The sequence below is a fragment of the Lampetra fluviatilis genome, chromosome 16 (genome assembly GCF_964198595.1).
Source record: "Lampetra fluviatilis chromosome 16, kcLamFluv1.1, whole genome shotgun sequence".
Lineage (NCBI taxonomy): Eukaryota > Metazoa > Chordata > Hyperoartia > Petromyzontiformes > Petromyzontidae > Lampetra > Lampetra fluviatilis.
This window is the reverse complement of record NC_136290.1, coordinates 12,089,382-12,109,586: the sequence shown is the minus strand read 5'-3', so window position 1 is coordinate 12,109,586 and position 20,205 is coordinate 12,089,382. Positions and strand designations below refer to the sequence as shown.

Sequence of the window (20,205 nt, the reverse complement as noted above, 5' to 3'; positions counted from 1 at the left end):
TAAAGCTATGAATGCACCGACTGTTTAATACACGAAAAAAACTATTTTGTGTGTCAGCGGTAAAGCCGCGTTGAGATGAAGTGCGCTCTCCTGATGTGGGATGTGTTTTCTCTGGGAACTTTGGTTTCCTGTCCCACACACACATAAATAGAATTGCCCGCAGTGAAACAAGTCATTTGCTGCGGTCAAAAGAGCTACCGCTTTGAACACGCGGTGATTAATGGGTTGGCTGGGCATATCCAATACAAGTTTCCATTTCTGTCTCTCTCATTAAGAGCTTTGTCTCTGACTCGAGTGCTGACGCTATCAGTTATTTGTTTGGCACGGTCATTGTAATCGTTATGCCCTCTATCCCGACAAGTCTCACTGAATATCAAGACTCTCTTTCGAGAGGATCCCTTCCCTGGAATGTTTGGCCAATTCCACCAATAATAATAATAGTTTCCCATTACGCTGGAATAAACTGTAGCACCGGGAGAAATTTCATCACGCGTACAAAGAGGTGATGCCTGGAGCTCCGCACAGATGCATTCAAGAATCCATCGCTGTCCTGCCATCTTCTGGCCACCTGACATCCCAAGCCAACACACTTGGGATTACGTTCCATAATACTAACCAGGCTCAAGTGGGTAAATTTAGCCGTATGCCGTTGATGATGACGATTTTGACATCCGTTGCAATAAAATCTATCCTCATCAGCAGTAATCAATACACTGCTAGATGAAGACCTCTCCAAGCCGTCACCCTGTGCCACATCAAATTCTGGATGATAAATACATAAGCGTATGAACACATCTGTTTCTCCTTCGTAAAATAAAAAATAAAAACCCTTAATTCAGGTCCATGGGTCTCATCGGCCTTTCTAGCTCGGGAGGTGAAAAACGCCGCCCGGTTTTGGCGTCCCTCCGTCTCATCGGCACTGTCGCAGCCTGTTAGACAGCCTGTTAGACAGCCTGTTAGACAGCCTGTCAGACAGCCGCTTGCGAACCCCACACGCTCGTGCGGCAGTGCGATCCCAAAACGTTGGCGGCTTTCGCGAGCGGAGGGATGGGTACGCGTGCGCAGGTGTAAGCATTCCAATGGCATTTTTTTTTAATTTTTGTTATAAAACTTCACTGAAGGAAGTTTCCCACACCACGAAGCGACCCCGCCGCAACCCACGAGCCACCACCACCACCTCCCCCTCGAACCGTCCCACACCACACCCAGGATGTGGCTGCTCCCGTGCCACAATGCAAGGGAACTTGCCTCGTTCGCACCTCTCATCGGCACAGCCGCTGACACCTGTCACCCCCACCCCACCCTCCCCTGCAGAAAAATGGATTAGCCTAACATAAACACTGCCCACGTGCAAGTGAGCTGTGTTTGCCTTGGAGCGGTTCACTTTCTAATGGGTGTGCGGGCGGGGGGGGTGGTTAACCGGGAGTAAAGCTGGTGGGCTGTAAACTGTTGGTACATTCCTCAATGAAATCCCTGGCAGATTCTTTGCTCACCTGCTTCTGCTTTTTGCGTGCGCGCGCGCCAGTAAAGTGGCCACAACGTTGAAAAAAACAATGCGGCAAAGCGTTCATCGTCGTCGTCATTGTGAGGAGTCGGCATCGGTTGAAACGTGATGGTTACCATCTTTTAAAGAGCGTCGTCTCGCCACGCTCCTCATCGATCATATATCATCGTCATCATCACCGTCATCATTATCGTCGAATGCATCCTTGCTGTCACGGTTAGGCCCACGGCAGTTTGCGTGTGGTGGGGTAAAACGTGGGCATGCCCACCTCGTCTGAAGCCGCCTTGCTGGCATGGAAGAGTAGGCCCAATATCGTCTCAGAGGGGTTCTCTATGCTTCACGTTTGCCATTCTGCCAGCATTCGCGTGAGCAAGAAATTGCAGAGCCGGCACATTTACCATCACCACCACCACTATCATCATACCACCACCACCCCCACCACCACCACCCCCACCACCACCACCACCATCACCACCCCCACCACCACCACCCCCACCACCCCCACCACCACCCCCACCATCACCATCACCACCACCACCACCACTACCACCACTACCACAATCATCATCATCATCCGTTCCTGCCATCGTCTGCATCACAACTCCAGGCGCGAGACCTCACGCGGGGCCTTCCACGTCTCACACACTCCATCCCCTCTACCCCACCACGCCACCCCCACTGCAGAACTTCACCCCTCCCCTTACACCCCCCATGCTCTTCTCTCCCCCTGCCAGTTGCTAAGCCAGACAGCGAGAGAGAGAGATCCAGACACACAGACCGTCGCTGTCTTTAAAGCGGGACTCTCACGAAAGAATGTTTTTTTGCGGAATGAGACAGATCCGTAATGATTATGGCCCGTGACACCACTGCTCTAATATCTCTCTTGTCTCCTCTCTCTCCTTGCGGTGGAATGATATGCGGCTACATGACACGGGGAGGCAGGACTGTACCCTTTCTTTGTAAATCATTCCGATCGTGCCTGCTCTCAAGGGCATTCATTTCCTGTCGTGGGATTCGTGGGTTCTTAACGAACCCCGTCCCGTCCCCCGACCGGGTGCGGGGCCCCGTTAGACGTTACACGTGCGGCGAGCGGAGCTGGGACCGACTCGTCGAGTCTCAGAGTCGAGGAGAGTTTCAGGTTTCTCGCTCGACACCGTCGTTTTCGCTCGGACTTATATATTTCCTTTCAGTCGTTGTGATGACCCCGGGTTCAATCGCACTTGCAAACGAGGCTCATCCTGGCCCCTTGAGTTCTCACCACCTGGTTAAACAAAATGAACTTGACTTTAATACTTTTGCCGTGGTTGAAACGATTCAAGCCCCTTTACAAATGGCAGACAACTGCAACGCGACGTTGCCTGCTTTTCCACTGTAGACCAGGCAGATCCCTCCGACGGGCCTACGTCCATCAGAACTGTGCGGTATTCTGCAATGGGAGTTCCAACACTATAATGGCGGTACCAGAGGTTGATACAATTAAATTCCGGCCCCCCGAGCGATGACATCACTGTGCCCCCACCCACCTCCCGTCCAGCGGCACATGTGGCCGGGTCAAAATCGGATGGGTGGCAACCCTTGCCCCCCCACGTATTTCTCCCAAAGGTAGGAAACCCCACGCAGGCCACTTCCCAGTGTGACGGTGGCTCCCGATGATGTCAATGACATCACCGTGCCCCCGTCCACCTCCCGTCCAGCGGCACACGTGCGTACAGAAGAGATAATTTCCCCTCCACTCCCATCCCCGCCCCCCAAAATGTCCACATTAATCCGATTTGTCAAATAATGGAATAGATAATCGGTACAAAAATGTGTCACCTATGTCCTAATGTGTGCCGCTGGACGGGAGGTGATGGCCATGGCTTTTAGGGGGTTTTAGGTGGGGGTGGGGGAGAATCGGCAGCCATTTTTAAAGGGAGGGGGGTGAGTAATCACAAAAACAAGTCGTAGGATTGAACTTAGCTGGCGATTAGTCGACTCAATCGACGAATCGTTACGGCTCTTGAGGTTTTGTCCATGCAGGGGAAGAAGGAGCAGAAGCGATGGCCGCGGGAGCTGCACCACTGCTGTGTGAGAGAGAGTCACGCCACCACTCGCCCGCTGCAGTGTGTGCGGCTCACCCAGCGCGGTGGTGAGCGGCCCCGCAAACAAACGGAACTGGCCGTCTCCCGGTCTCCAATCAGTGGCCTTCTCATGGGGCCAGACCCAAAAAAAAACCCACAACTAAAGCTGGCCTGCGTTTGTGCCAAGGCCAGGCCGGTCACGGCGGGTGCTTTGGAGGGGCCTTGGAGGGGCCGTGCAGTGACCGTACCGCGGTGTAAACTATACAATTACAAACTATTTTTTATTTTACCAGGTAATGCCCCACTGAGCTCTATAGCTCTTTTTCGGAAGCGACCTGGCCATCACAAATGAGAGCTCAACGAAGTGGCTTATCACATCACGTGGACATTTATAGAAGCCATGCACTCTTAACGCACGTGGATTCTAAATGTGGAGGGAAAAACTCGACGACCCGGAGAAAAAATCCGCGCGACCTCGGGGAGAGAGACACCGCAAACTCCAAATATACAGCAGGCGTCAGGGTTGGGATAGAGCCCACGACCTCCTGCATACCAGGCGAGGGAGTTAACATCTTGACCACGGTGTGGCTGAGGCGTCTGGCCATGCGACCTTCAGCTCGATGCACTGAGATGGTGCTACACACACAGAACACACGAAGTGGACACAAGCCAGCACGCCTACATCAATATCCTCCGTATTGCCTTTAACGGATTCTTGGTGCAGGTGTTTTTAGCGAGTGTATACTTATTAAGTGCCAGTGCGGCACACGAGGTGGGAGGTGACCAGCGCCACACCCGGCCGTCTTTGTCTCCCCAGTGCTGATGTTTACACACCACACCAGGTACCCATTTGAGGCCGAGTCGACCTAGGGGAAATTCAGGTCTGGTACCATATATTTGTCAATAATGTTGGCCATGAGTGGGAATCGAACTCGCGGCTCTGCCGGGTTTGAATTGCAGTGCGCTAACCACAAGCAACACGTGTCCACACACGAGCGCACCCACACATGTACATTGAGATGCACACGCATCCCACACGCACCACACACAGAGCAGCACACAACCGCACGTGTGCATTAACACGAACACGCATCACACACACACACGTGTGCATTGACACGCACGCACATCCCACGCACACAGACGCACACACGTGCGCATTAACACGCGAACACGTCCCACACACGCACACGCCGCCTGTGCGATGGCTATCTGGGAAATCGCAGCACCTTAAGCAGGAAACTCTGTGTTCCGTTTCGAGGACCGCAAACTGTATCAACAAATTCCTCAATTTTTTTTCTACCTCCTCCTCCCCCTCCTCCTCCTTTTCTAAAATTACCTCCGCTGGGATCACCGACCGGCACACTACGCCGGGCTCAGGCTGGGCTGAGCCGAGCCCGGAGCGAGTGACGATGGTGCCTAGGCTGTGAGCGAGGAGGCCGCTTGCGGACGAAAATTAGTCCGAGGTGATTAGGTATCCATCATTATTTCCTTCACCGTCGCCCTCCCTGCTATTCGATGGATTCGTCGCGACTCTGGGGTTGCGATTCAAATCCGGAATAAAAAAACAGTATACGTTGCTACAACATCAACAACATAACCACGAAATGATCTTTAGCGGCATTGTGGAGAATATAGCGAAAATAAATGAGAAGGTGATGCAGTCTCGTTTATATGAGTGTTTCGCCACGTATTTTTTTTTTATAGACTTCCATCAGTGCATGGCGTCAGCAGCATTGATTCAAAACGAACAGACTCTGATGCATTGCAGCATCTCTAGTCTTGCAGGGGTCGCGATAACCAATCTGGCGGTGTACGGTATGGGGTGGTGTGGTGTGGTGCTGTGTGATGCGGGGTGGTTTATGTGCGGTGGTGCGGTAGTGTGGTGCGGTGCGATGTGGTAAGGGGTGGTGCGGTGGTCACGATTGCTGGGTGGGCCGCCCGTGGGAGCCGTCCCCGGCGCAGCGGTGCGCCGATCCCCGCGTCCCCTCCGCCCGCATTCTTTCCGCGCCCCACGCTCCCCGTGCATCGGCTCAGGGTCGCATTTTTTCCGGACGCTCTCAACGTCTGGCTTTGAGCTCTCGCGCAGCCCAGAATTTCAGATGTTTCTTGTTTAATTAGCGTGCTAATTTGAGAGGAGCCCACGCCTGCAATGCGGGCGCGTTGGATGAGGGGTCGGTGGATCGCGTGCAGATTGTTTTGCGCGACACGCCGGACGTTTGCACTTTTATTCGTTCGTCGAGCGCGCCTGAAACTTTCGTGGCCTATTATTATCCACCGTGAAACCTCACTCTATATAAACACCGTATTTCCTTTTAAGGCTGCGGCGTTATTGACGAATGTCTTGCGTTTTTGTTATTTGTACTTGTGCACCACTGCCAACGCAGTATCACCAAATGCTTAATTTGATTATTATGGCCTTAAGGCGTACAATAAGAGGGATCTTTGTGCGGCGCACTGGGCAGCCTGAATGTGGTAATGTAGTGGGGCTCATGAAAAGCAATGTGATTATGGATAATCGGATACGTTTGTATTTATTAACCGATGGTGTGTTTGTACCTCACTCCCTGTCTCCCACCTGCCTGCCAACGAACCAACTCCAATGTGACCACCTCAACCACCACCGCCAACATCACCACCACCACCACCCACACCAACACCCACACTACTAACACCACCACCCACACCACTAACACGACTACCACCGTCACCACCACCCACACCGCTAACACCACCACCATTCACACCACTAACACTACTACCACCGCCACCACCCACACCTCTAACACCACCACCACCACCACCCACACCACTAACACTACTACCACCGCCCTACAAACACCACCGCTATTACCACGCCACGACCACCGCAGGGTGAGCAGGCGAGCGAGGGAGCCATGACGGACAGCATGGACGACTGGGAACGCAGGCGGGAGGAGCGCCGGCAGAAACGCGAGGACATGAGACGCGAGACCGAGCGGTGAGAGCGGCCATCCGCGACGCACACGCAGATACACACACACAAAGACAAAGGTCCCCCGTGTAGCCTCAACGGACTGTTGGTTGCAAGTGCTGTTAGCCAGCAACACCTAATGAAGGTCGGCACGGCACACGCGAGGGGGTGGGTGGCCAACACCACGCCATGGCCGCCTTGTCTCCCTAGTGGTGATGTTTACACACTGCATCAGGTACTCGTTTGAGGCTGAGTTTAACTATGGGAGGCCCAAGACTGGTTCAAATATTCACCACTGTTATTGATCGTGAGCGGGAATTAAACTCGGGTCGCCCAGTTTGTAGCGCAGCATGCTGACCACATGCAGATATACACACAAACACGCAGATATATACACACACACATAGAGGCATTGCATGCGCACACACAGATACACACGAAGGCAAACGTGCACACACACAGATACACACATCGAGACATATACACACAGATATACGCACACATACAGAAACATACACAAACACTCAAACAAAGACACACACAGAACGCACAACAGCAAAAACCTCCATTTTCTACTAAGTACGGGTGACATCACCACCGCTCTTGTGCCAGGCTAGGTGCACTTTGACGTCACGTGAAGTGTCAAAGGCTTCCTGCAGGAAATCACGGACCAGACCCAGGTGTTGTGTGTTAACTGACAGAGATGACCGGCAGATGCGCCACCTGTGCAGCAAGTGTGCCGAGTCGCTCCGTGTTTTTAGCTGCCCGGCACTCTGCTCGTTTTGTGAGCGTCGTACGCAAGAGGTACACGCACGGTTAATCCTAGGCCATTGGCCATCATCATACACGAACTATACGTAGCAAATCTCCTGTTACCCTCTGCCTATGTCCCTAGATGTATTGTTGGGGGAGGGGTCAGGTAGGTTAATGCCACGGGGGTGGGGCGGGGGTGTAGACGACGTCTGTGACGTCGCCTCCGACTAGCACGCCCGGCTACGCACGGTGCGAAAGAAGTCCGGCATACTGTACGTGCACACAGGATGCGGCGCTACCGCCGCCGCCGCCATAGTTGCCGGCCAGTCACCGCGGGGTTTTCTTGTTACCGCGGATGGCAGCAGAATTTCGACTTTCTCAGGCTCGTCCGTTCGCCTCGTGGATGGGGAGTGGTGGTGTCCGCCGTTGATCATGCATGGGGGGGGGGGGGGGCGATTCGTGTCTCTCCGCCAACGTGGCTTTTGAGTTTTTGTTGTCGTTGAGTAAAACAACGATGCCCGCTCACATCCATCCTACCTCTACCCCCTCATTTCTCTTCTCTCTACTCCCCTCCACGTACTCTTCTCTCCAGCAACCAAGGATTTCGGTTTTGTTTTGAAGCCACCGGTTGACTTTGCTCAGTGCACGGTGGCTAATTACCCTTGGCTACTCCCTCACTGTGGTCTAGAATTCCTTCACCCCAGACGTTCATGCTGTTGACTCCCTGCCCCAGTTCAAGTCCAGGCTCAATACCTTCCCATTCTCCTCTGCCTATCCCCAAATACCCTCCCATTCTCATTCCTATTCCCATTTCCCTCTGTCTATGACTGTCAGTCTCTTCTCAACAAAACCAAACGGTGTACAGTGCATGGGGCAGTGGTGGCACGGTGGTTAGCAGACTGCACGTTTAACCTGGTGCCCTGAGTTCGATTCCCAGCCACGGCTGACATCAGCGGCGAGTGAAGTCTAACCCGGTGCCGGGCTTCCTCTTTGCCAACCCGCGAAGAGCGGTGCGGTGAAGTTTGGACAAACAGCGACCATGACTGACACTGTGGAGAGGCCTTCATGTAGATGTAATAGTCTAGTGGACCTACACCGCCTCGTTCCTTGTGATGGACCGGTCTCACAATTTTGTACACCACCGTGAGATGAAGTTGCCATTAAAATGTCGTAAAATTCAAGAAGTTAGAATGTTTGTTGTTGCGCACTCTTGTGAGTCCAGTCCATTACGAATGCTCAAAGTAACCCGAAAACTCCCAGGTTAAATTGCATTACTGCTCTCGCCTCGGGTGTTCGGGTGTTGGCGCTCGTTGCACCACTTGTACGATGTCCGACGTACCTCTCCACGCGCTGTAAGCTTCTCCAATTTAGTTGCACAATGAGCAGCACGTTCGCAAATGACAAAAGATCCCCCGTGTAGCCTTCACAGACTGTTGGGGCAAACGCTGCTTGGCGATTAGCGCCTAATGAAGGCCGGCACGGCACACGAGGGGGTGGGTGGTCAGTACCACGCCCGGCCGCCTTTGTCTCCCCAGCGGCAATGTTTACGCATCCTACCAAGTATTCATTTGAGGTTGAGTCGATCTAGGGGAGACCCAGGACCGATTTGGATAATCGTCACCGGTGTTGGTCGGGAATCAAACTCGGGTCGCCGGGTTTGTAGCATAACGCTGTTACCGCTACGCTACCAGCTCCCCACTCGACAACCACACGTGCGCACACTCGCACGCACAGCAATGCCCACACTCATAAGGAGTGGGCGATCTGGTGATGTAAGTGGTCCATCACTCCACTGATTATCCGGTCGATAACTCGACTGAAAACACATCAGAGCTAAAAAGCACAACCGCGAAACACCTACGCATTGGTGCGTTCATCGTGTTGTGACGACGATGATGATGGTGGTGCCATGAAATAGTACAGTTAATGACAGGCCAGTGAAGTGACGCATATGAGCTCTATACATGAGACCGTTGAGAACTTTAATCCAGGAAGGATATGAAGCCATTTAGGATCTGGCGTAGGAGCTGTGAATCTCCGGAACTTTGACCCGCTATTATTTTTCGGGGTGGAAAAATCGGACTGCGGAAATGAACAATAGGCTTGATTATGAGAAGTCTGCTTTGTGCTTTAACCATTCTAGTTTCATTAATAAAATACGATATTAATTTCCCTCCCTGGTAGAGCAGAGCCCCGCTTACACTCTGCTACATCCACAGCTGTGAACTGCAGCTGTGCAATCCTATACTGTGCTGAGCATAGCGACATTAACATTGTATATACAACACAGAATATGTAAAGGTGCAGCTCCGCAATGTCTCGTTTACGTCACTGCTGGCGGAAGGGCCTGCCCTAGAGGGAGCTCTAGAAAACCTCTCTCAAGAGAGTGTCTTTGGCCTACTTTTCCACGCTGGTCAGAAAAGTCTTGGAAGAGGTGGGAGGACCCCACACTTTACCCCACCACATGTGACCCGCCGATTGAACTAACAGTGCAGTGTTTGGATAAAAATGATCATCATCATGAGCCAAGTTCGGTTCGCTGTTGGATAGAGGCCTCTCCAGTCCGTCACCGGCTAAGTGCTAACAATGCCACGATCAAACTCAATCCCACCGCTCCGTCTCCGCGTGATTGGCTGCCACCGTGTCGCCGGTCCCCGCCTGCAACCCGGATTCGATCCCAGGTTCTCAGCGGAGCCGGCTCCTTGTCACTCACACGGCCTCACCACCCCCACCTCCCTGCCCCCCCCCCCCCGCCCTGAGCTGTTTGGCCACTGTCGAGCGTTATATCTGCGTACGTTTTACTTGCGTACTTCTTTTTGTTAATCGCACCGCTGGATGAGGGCTTCGCCACACCGCGTGGGTCTTTTGACCGTACTTCGCCACGCTGGTCACTGTGGATTGGTTGAAGTGGGGAGCACGGCACAGCGCAGTGCGCCTATGCATTTCGGTGCACTGCCCTCCGCTGCCCATAACGTAGGCCCCGCACCAACCTACTGCACCTCGTGTGCTTGGTGCCGGCCGTTTCTCTTCTGCGTCGCGTAAGTCCGACCCAGAATGTGAGACGTTCATAACCCCCACCCCCAACCACCGTGTCCCCACCCCAACATCCATCTCTTTCTTCCCCCGCTACCCCGGGCCGCCCACCCCACACCGCTGCAGCCGGGTTCAAAAGGAATTTGAAACAATTGCCAATTTTTCATCTGATTTATACGGTGGCACGGTGAGGTAAGGCGCGTTATACCGAGCACATGTTACACGCCGCGCCCGGAGCCCGCGGTCCCCGCATCACCTGCACGTCCGCACCTCTCCTTTGCTCCTGCCGCCAACATTCCTCACGCACCACAGAGAGAAAGAGAGAGAGATGAGGAGGAGGAGGACGGGGAGGAGGGCGCACAACGCTTGCGCTTGTTTTTCCTACCCCCGTTACACCTCCTCCCCCAATCCCCCTCCCCTGCCCCCCCCCCGGAATTTTTTGCATTTGATCGGACTGTCGCACACCGCGAGACACAAAGAGGAAACTGCGGAGGAGTAAGAGGACCGCAGGCTCGGCCACCAGTGACATCGTGCAGACGGCTCGGCGGCCGTGGGACGTCGGTGAAAGGGAATGCCGGCCGAAAAGCGGCGTGCGTGTGCGCGTGTTGAACTTCTTTCGCGCAACGTACGCGGCCAGCCGCGCTCATCAAAGGCGCACAGGGGGAATACGAAGCGAGGAATGGAAGGGCAGGGGGGCAGGGGGGCGCAACGCTCGAACGACGAATTCGCGGATGAGAGAACGCACGCAAGTTGAAAAAGAAATCGGAGCGGGCTTCGGGTAGGTCGCTTCCCTTGAAGGGGCGATGGCCGACGCTTCGAGACTGACGATGGAGCGGCAGCCAGAGGAGAGAACACACGCAAGAGGATGGCCTCCCTCTGCGGGGATGGGGGCCCAAGATATCGGCCCGCAGCCCTAACGGGTTGTTGTATCGTGGGACTTCATGGGGAGGTGGGGAGGAGGACTGACTTCGCCCAGCAGTGGATAAAGAATAGCTGACGATGCCGATGATAACATTCAGGGATAATGGAGCGAACACAACTGTACAAACGAGACAATAACAAACGGTGATGCTATTCATAGCCGCGTGAAGGCGGGGTGGAACCCTCCAACCCTGTTTAACACCATCATTAGAAAACTTGCCGTTAAATTTAACGCTTATTTTAAAACGTAACGTTTTTTTTACAATCAGCCAGATCTTTGGGTTGCTTTGCCAAACAAAGGCGTTCCGACCACGGGTGTCATCATTCTCTACGTCTGGGACAGAGTTAATGCAATAAAGAGGCTTCAGCCAAAAGGAATTAAAAAAAAACCAATTCTGAGGCGAGCCCACGGGACGACCGTGGCAGAAGTCCGAGCGACAAATCCGGATCCGTTTGCCGCGTGGATCCGGTTCGTTGCGCGTGGGTCCACGGGGAGCAGACGGGAAGGGAGCCGCGTCCTCCTGGACGTCCAATTAAGACGTCAGCCGCCCCGCGTGCCCTGCCGGCCACGGGAACGGCCAAGCCTGGCTCGGAGCCCTCCCACGACTCTCCCACACCCACCTCTTCCCTCCCCTCTCGACACCACCACCTCCTCCTCCTCTTCCCTCCCCACTCACCACCACCATAACCACCTCCCTCCCTCTCTCCTCACCACGACCACCACCTCTCGTCTCGCCCCACTCACCATCACCACCACCACTTTCCTATCCACTCACCACCACCACCTCTCTCCCTACTTACCACCACCACAACCACCGCTTCCTCCCCCCTCGCAACTACCACCACCATCGTCATCATCACCATTGTTACCTCACCACCAGTATCACAGCCGCCTCCTCATGTCTCCCCCTGACCACCATCACCACTGCCACCATCATCAACGCCACTTCTTTCTCTCCCCATACCATCACCGCCATCATCACCGCGGCTGCCATCACCATTTCCACCATGACCACCATTGTATTCAACTTTTGCTCTCTGTTTCACTCTTTGTCTCTCTGTCTACCTCCTTGTGTGCGTTTCTCTCCACCATTCTGTCTGTGCCTGTATCCATGTCTGCCGGCAGCTGTAAGTCTTTCCATCACCACCACTGCCGACACCACATCCACCATCACCACCACCATCGCCCTTCCTTAACCCTGATCGTCAGTCATCGTCCCGTCACGGCTTCGCACCGCCAGAGCCGGAGTGTGCGACGCACGCACGCTCGCGTCGGAGATAGCGGCGAGCAGGGGTTATCACGCGTGTCATCGACGTAGCGTTTCACGGGAACGGCCGAGGAGACGCGGTCTCGAGCCTAAAATCCTTCCCACGTCGGCTGCACCGACGATCGCCAAGGGGAGCGTCGCGTGGGTGTGCAAACGCGATACGATCAGGGCTCACGCTCGCTCGCTCGCTGAATATTATCCCACGTCGTTGTGTAGACTCGATTAGGTGCCACTTGACTGGCAGATATACAGCCATCGTGTGATGGCTCTACTGGGTGTGGTGTACTGGCAGCAGAGATATTTTCCAGGTCGCTGACCTGGAGAGGCCCAGCTATAATTGAGGCCTGAATTGAATTTGTAAAATTGAAAAAAACTAAAATCCAGACACGCACGCGACCGGTTATTACGCCCACAATAAACCCGTCGGACTGCGGAAAAAATAATCTACGTTTTTCGATCTGCATATGGTGCTGAATTATTGACAATGTAAAGTGTGTCGTAGGAATTGGTTCAGAATCTAATCGACTCAACTCGGGTGACCAATTGCCGCCAGGCAGGAGAGGGAAAGACCGCGGATTTTGAGCCGCGGCACCCGGAGAAGACTGCGTGCCTCCCCCGTGGACGGTGAGAAGAATTGACGACGGTGAAGCACAATGGATTGTTGATAAAGTCCGACCAATGTGCACCGTAGCAGAATAGGCGGAAACTTAAAATATTTCGGACACACGGCCATAGGCATGACGGGGATAACACCAGAGAAACTGTCAATTGTTTGCTAAAGCGGAGGGCAAAGAGAAGACAAACAGAGAGTAAAGTATTGTGAACAAAACCGGAAGGACGGGAGTAAACCGATGCCATCGCTGTAGCCCAACATCACGGGGAGTGGAGTAGCTGCATCATTGGGTTCACAAATACTCAGTCATGAGTAGAACAACAGAGAGTAGAATGACAATGGCAGAGAGAGGGTGTTCCATGTGGTCTCATTTACGGGCGAGAGTTCAAATTCCTCGCTGCGACGCTTCTCTGCGGGCCGCGTAGCAGCGGCACAATGAGATGAGTGCCCAGTGGCGATGCCTGCTTGGCATGGGCCCTGGGTGCAAGGGATTGAAAGTGCCTGGCCCTGGCGGGGCCCTGGTGGGGCCCTGTTGGTGCCCTGGTGGTGCCCCGGTGGGACCCTGGTGGTGCCCTGGTGGTGCCTTTGTGGGGTCCTCTTTATACCCCAGTGGGGCCCTGATGGGGCCTCTTTTAGTACCCTGGTGGGACCCGGATGGGGCCCTGGTGGGGCCCTGGTGCAGTTGCGCCAACTGCGTGCTTGCTAGCCCACGCCGCTCCAACTAGCTTCCACTATGGCAGTCGGCCCGCACAAGGCCTCTGGATCAGCACGGTTGGCTACGTATGGTGTGAAAGAAGTTCAACGTATGTATGTGCAAGGCCGCGCGGCGTTGCGTGCAAAAACCATGGCCAAGATAAACAAAATGCAGACCGCGCAAAACAATAGGTAATATTTCTTCAAACCAAAATATACTCTCGGCAAGCCCGGCTGAGAGCCCAGTCCCCTCGCGAAGAAAATCTTAAATAAACAAATACATAAATAAATCAACGGTACGGTCTGCAGTGTGTCAAGCATTAGCCACTCGTACGCAATGCAAATATACAGGCAAATGTTGCTGCCCCTGCATTGTGATTATAGCTGTCAATGCGGCTACTTTAAGAAGGAGGCATATTTCTCAGCTCTGATGTTGACCGTGCTTACTAAACGCGGTGACTGCCTTCCCAGGCTGACAACCCCGCCTCTGTCCACACAGCGATATAAAAGGGTAACGTCATCGTTAGTTGACCTGCAGGCCGTGTGTGTGTGGGTGGGGTAAAGTGTGGGGTTCTCCCACCTCTTCCAAGACGTCCGGCCAGTCGTGGAAGAGTAGGCCAAGACACCTTTTTTTTTTAGAGAGGCTCGCCCTTGAGCTCCCTCTAGGGATGGCCTTTCCACCAAGAGTCGCATTAGGGCGAGAAATTGCAGTGCTGCACCTTTACCTATTCTGTACCTTCTGAAGAGGACCCTTCTCCGAGCAGTGGCATGAGCAGTGCAATTACACCGCTGCAGCTGTACCCAGTGCGGTGAGTAAGGAACATCGGGCTGAGACTACAGAACTGCATCACGGGAGAGACGCCGTGTTAGTAGAGGATGAAGCCGGGGGCATTTAGAGGCTCTCAGGGCCAGAGAGCAGTTTACTGGCCGTAAATCCACGCGAAAGCTCGCGGATTATAGTTTTCCCCTTCTGTACCACCCGTGAAATCCCGCGGAAGAATGCGCAGAATGTTGGCCGGCCGCACTCTTGTGGGTGCTGCGTGGGGTGTGGCCGCACCTCTCGGGCGACGGGGGTGGTGATGGTGAGGATGGTGGGGAGGGGATGGTGATGGAGCTGGTGATAGTTGTGGTGCGGGGCGGTAGTGTAGCGGGTAGCGCGCCGCGCTACGAACCTGGGGCCCGAGTTCGATTCTCGCTCACGGCCAACAGCAAGTGACGATTATCTGAACCAGTCGTGGGCTTCCCCTAGGTTGACTCGGCCTCAAATATGTACCTGGTGTGGTGTATAAACATCGTGACTGGGGATACAAAGACGGACGAGCGTAATGCTGGCCACCCATGCCCTCGTGTGCCGTGCTGGCCTTCATAGGTGCTCGCTAACATCACTTGCCCCAACAGTCTGTTAAGGCTACACGGCGGATCTTTGTCTTTGGTGATGGGGGGGGCGGTGCAGTTTGTGAGCTGTGCCACTACGGACCGCCGTGACACGGGTTTGATTTGTGATCACGGCCAACATCAGTAGCGAGTGATTTCACATCCGGTCCTGGACCTACCCCAAGGTCAGCTCGGCCTTAAATGAGCACCTGGTGTGTTGTGTAAACATCAGCACTGAGGAGGCAGAGATGGCTTTTTGTATTTCTGGCTACACCACAACCCTCATTTGATGTTCAGGACTTAATAGGTGCTCGCTAACTGCCTAGGTAGACTACACGGGGTGTCTTTGTCTTTGGTGGCGTTCATGGTGGTGGTGAGGGTGGTGGTTGTAGAGGTGGTGGTAATTATGGTGCTGGTGGTCACGGGATGTTTTGTGGTGGTGATGGTAATGGTAGCATTGGTGATGGTGGTAATGGTAGTCGTGCTGGTGATGGGACTAGTAATGATGGTGTTGATGGTGATTCTGGTGGTCATGGTGGTATCGGTGGTAAGGAGATCGCTGGCATCACCGACAGTCGCTGTTGAAATTGGTATCGTTGGTGGTGACGCTGGGGTGCCTCGTTGTTTCCGTCGGTATCGGTAGGGTAGTTGTTGCTAGCTGTGGGCTAGGGGAGCGGATGGGACGAGATGCCGGAGCGGAGAGTTTAGCACCGCCTGCCCATGTAAGGCAATGATTTCATGTCTCGCGCAGCCGCAGCATAGCGGGCTTGAGAGCGGCGGCTTGGCTTGCAGAATCGTGTAAACATCGCGCGGCCACGAGGGTGGGGTCGGAGAGGCAGAGGGGGGGGCGTTGCGGATGGGCGGGTGGGCCCCCAAGAGGGCCTGTGGCAGAGACGAGAGCACGGCGGCTGTGTTGAATTCGGGCGGAGGTGAAGACAAAGGTGGAAGGAGGAGGATGGGGATGTGATGCGAGTGGGAGGGGGAGAGAGAGTGCAGATTCTGGGATTGATTGTGGTCAGGAATTGGGATGGGTTTTTGGGGACAATAAGCCACTTCTTTATATGTATTACCGTCAACCAGTTTCTATTCACTTTTGGATGAAAGCATCGGTGGCCAGAAGGTAATGGCAATGGATTATTGAATCCATCTGTGTGGCAATTTGACGTTGTTTGCATGAGTTTTATCCAGTTTCTACCAATATGATGAAGCCAAGCAACTTCCCAACGTAGCAGAACCCTCACGAAGAAGAGTAGTTGGCGTCAGGCTTTCCTGGATTCAGGGCATTACGATTGTCATGATCGTGCCAAACAAATTACTGATGACGACAGCGACACAGCTGGAAACGGGAAAGACAGAAACGCAAACTTTTCGTTTTAATATTTTACATTTGTATCAAAGACGAGGTCCCTGAGCAAGCCATGCCAGTCATCATCGCGTCTTCAAATAGATTATTTTGACTGCAGAATATGACAATTTTTGCCGCTAAACCAAGTTCACAGTTTTGGGCAGTTCTAGTTATGCGTGTGTCTGTGGGAAACTACAGGACAGCATTGGTAGGGAACACCTCCTATCCGCGACCCTATTATTCGCACGAGCTGTGGGGTCCATGAAAACTCAAATTATCCACACCCAGATTCCTTCTTTTATCTGCAATTATCTGCAGATTTTCCCATCACGATGTACGGTGTGAAAGAAGTTCAACATACAAAAACCCTCCACTATAGCATTAACAGACTGTTGGGGCAAGTGCTTTTAGCGAGCATCGGTGAATGCCAGAACAGCGCACGAAGGGGTGGGTGGCCAGCACCTCCCCCGGCCGCCTTTGTCATCTGAGCGGCCACGTTTGTACACATCGCACCAGGTACTCATTTGAGGCTGAGTCAACCTATGGGACGCCCAGGACCGGTTCAGATAATTGTCGCTGGTGTTGGCCGTCAGCGGGAATAGAACTCGGGTCATCGGGTTTGTAGCACGGCGTGCCAACCACTACACGACCGCTCCCCACTCCACTCTCCCCGCTGGCCGCTGTGAAAGCAGACGCAGCCGCTCCGCCAAGCACCTCTCCTGACCTTTTGGTTCCATGTATCCGTTACTTTTCCATCCCTTTACCTCTATTCTCCCACTCCTTCCCTTCTTTCTTTTTCCCAGACGCACGCAGACAGCTGCCGTAAAATGCATATCTGGAACCCGAGGCTGATGTAAATATTAATGATAAAAAAAATGTCTCACAACGTTTGTCATTTTCAGACAGGGTGCCTCAATGCGAGCCCTAACCCTGACACAACATATGGCTCAAGATGGGCGACCAGAACACATTTTTTCCCCTTCAAATCTTCGGCAATAAATTATAAGGTTGCCTGTTTAGCGTTTAAAGAGTGAGGGGGAATATATTGCGCTGCAATCGGGGCGTGCTTCTGGGAAGGAATGCGCAAGTACAGTATTGTATATTTTAGTGTCGGCTGGTAGATACACTTCCCTTGCAGAGGAATTCTCTCTCTCGCTCGCTCACTTGCTCGTGTTTTAAGAGAAAATTCCTTCAGGGAACAAAAGAATGTGGCCTTGTGGGAAGCGTGAAAGCTGCGGGGAGGATAATGGAGGCTTTTGCCGACTTCACAATTCACGAATTCTCCCTCCGTTTCCTCCTCCCCTGATGTACAAAGTAAATCTTCTGTTGGGTGCACGTGCTGTGTGTTAATGCTTGTGCATGCAGATGTGTGCATGTGTGTGTGTACATGTCTTTGTGTCTGTGTTGCGGGGAGCGGTGGTTAGCGCTACGCTGCGCTACGAAACCGATGACCCAATTTCAATTCCAGTTCACGGCCACCAGCACCAGTGACGATTATCTGAACCGGGCATGGGCCTCTCCTAGGTCGACTCAGCCTCAAATGATTACCTGGGGCAGTGTATAAACATCGCCACCAGGGAGACAAAGGCGGTCGGGCATGGTGCTGTCCACCCCACCCCCTTGTGTGACGAGCCGGCCTTCATAGTTGCTTGCGAAAAGCACTTGCCCCAGCAGTCTGTCAAGGCTACACGGGGATCTTTGTCTATCTTTGTCCGTGTGCGAGGGAAATAAATAAATAATCCCTCATACATTTCTGGAAATGACCGCTCTGTCATCGCCCAACATGTCGCCTATTAAATATTTATTGTGTATTTTTTAAATTATTATTTTAGGTAGTGCTATTTGATGAGACTGTTACTTTTTTGAGCTTGTGCATCACTGTTAGTACAGTATCTCAAATGTAGTGTGTGTGTGTGCAGTATCATTTTCCGTGGCCTAAACGCGTGCCTGGCCTACACCAACACCGTGGTGACGTTACCACAACTTAATCGCGAATGGTGGTGGTGGTTGTTGTGCGTCGGAGACGGTGGTGCAATGATGTATGCACTGCACTGCCATGAACCCCGGTGAACTGCGTTTGATTTCTGGGCACGGCTAGCGTCAGTAGGAAGCGGCGACTTAACCGGTCTTGGACATCGCCTCGGTGAGACTCGGCCTGAATTGACACACCTGTGCCCCCCGGGTTCAGAATCTCCTCGTATAAAAAATAATAAACCAAACATCCCAGCCTTGAGCCTTGTGGTGTTGGTCTCGTGTCGAGGGCACCTCCACAAACCGACGCACCCTGAGCACGAGTGTCCTCCACGTAAATCTTCACGTTCGTCCAGCGGACAAAAAAAAACATCTCTTGAAGGCAAGACGACCTTTGTGTATGGCGGGGGTTACAGGTCCGCACGTGGATCACGTGCGTGAGATCTACCGCCACACGTCCCCGGGCTAGACGGGCGACGATTATTCACTAACCCTTTGAGATTCGATCGACTGCCGCGATTACGGAGAGAAAAACATCACCGTTGCGTAAACATCAGCACGGTACCAGCTACACTGTCACTCTGCGTGCCTTCAGTAGATGCTCACAACCAGCACTCACCCCCAGCTGCCTGAAGTGGTCCAAGCACTGCACTCGGCCACCGATGAGGAAATGTGTTGTACTTTTCACAGCGTGGAGGTGACACCTGGCGTTAGCACTAGGCGGACAAAGGTGGTCAGGCATGAGTGCAGCACAAGCGAGGACGACGTGGGCCAGCAGACCTGCAGGCCCACGTAATCCCCTCTTGTGCTGCACTGCCCTGAATAGGTGCGTGCTAACACTCGCCCCAACAGTCTATACGGCGACACGGTGGAGCTGTGTCTCTGTACGTGTACGGGTCTAAGGCATACCACGGTTGAAACTCAAAACTGATCTATCGGCCAGAACATATTCAATGTGTTCTGCTCGAGTTAAACCAACAGAGCATTTTATTTTATTTATTTTAAGAGCGAGTGCAAGATATGGCAGGGACGCAGTAATAAGAGAGCCGCTGTACAGGACGATTGATGGCCATGATGAACAAGCAACGATACTAATTACATTGAGAGGCGAAACGCCTCTTAACCGAGTCTCGACTATCCGCACATCCTATTATCCGCAAACCTTCCTACTATCCGTGCGCAACGCTCTTCCTTTTGTCCGAGCCATCGTGCGGGTAAGAGGAAGCCCTTCGAGAACACCATCAGAATTAACTTTCGTCACTGGGTCACCGTCGTTTTGAGCGCGAGTTGAACGTTCGTATTTGTTTGAGATCGGTGACCGGGAGCCATGGCCCTGGGGCTATTATTCGCAATCGTCCATTGGCGCAGGAGGATATAGCCGCGTCTTCCCCCAGCGATGGCCGGATGAGGTTTGAGCCCAGTCCGTCGTTGACTGATGCCGGGTTACGCTGCCCGTGAGTCACGGGGGGATGAAGGAAATGTCGGCTGAGCAGCTGACGCGATCCCAGCGAGGGGGGGGCGATGGGGGGCAGTGAACTCGGCGACGGAGCGGTGGGCTCCGGGGTGGGTGTAATCGTCACATGATTACGTTTCCGCAGCGTGCCAAGTTATAATAAGACGCTAATAAGCACGTCTCCATCACCCCCCCCCGCCTGCGGCCGCCCCCTACGAAACCCCCCCCCCCCACAAGGCTGCTGGCTCCGGTAATGCCGATGGT

General features: G+C 53.4%; 1 protein-coding gene across 1 annotated transcript in view; it reads left to right on the top strand.

Annotated features, from left to right (window-relative positions):
- The window catches only part of LOC144936547 (uncharacterized), a 76,279-nt gene that overhangs the window by 23,815 nt on the left and 32,259 nt on the right, over nucleotides 1-20,205 (top strand). The window contains exon 2 of the mRNA XM_078863738.1: nucleotides 6,438-6,544. Coding sequence (XP_078719864.1) covers nucleotides 6,462-6,544 — 83 coding nt within the window. The 5' untranslated portion in view covers nucleotides 6,438-6,461. The remainder of the gene's footprint in view (nucleotides 1-6,437; nucleotides 6,545-20,205) is intronic.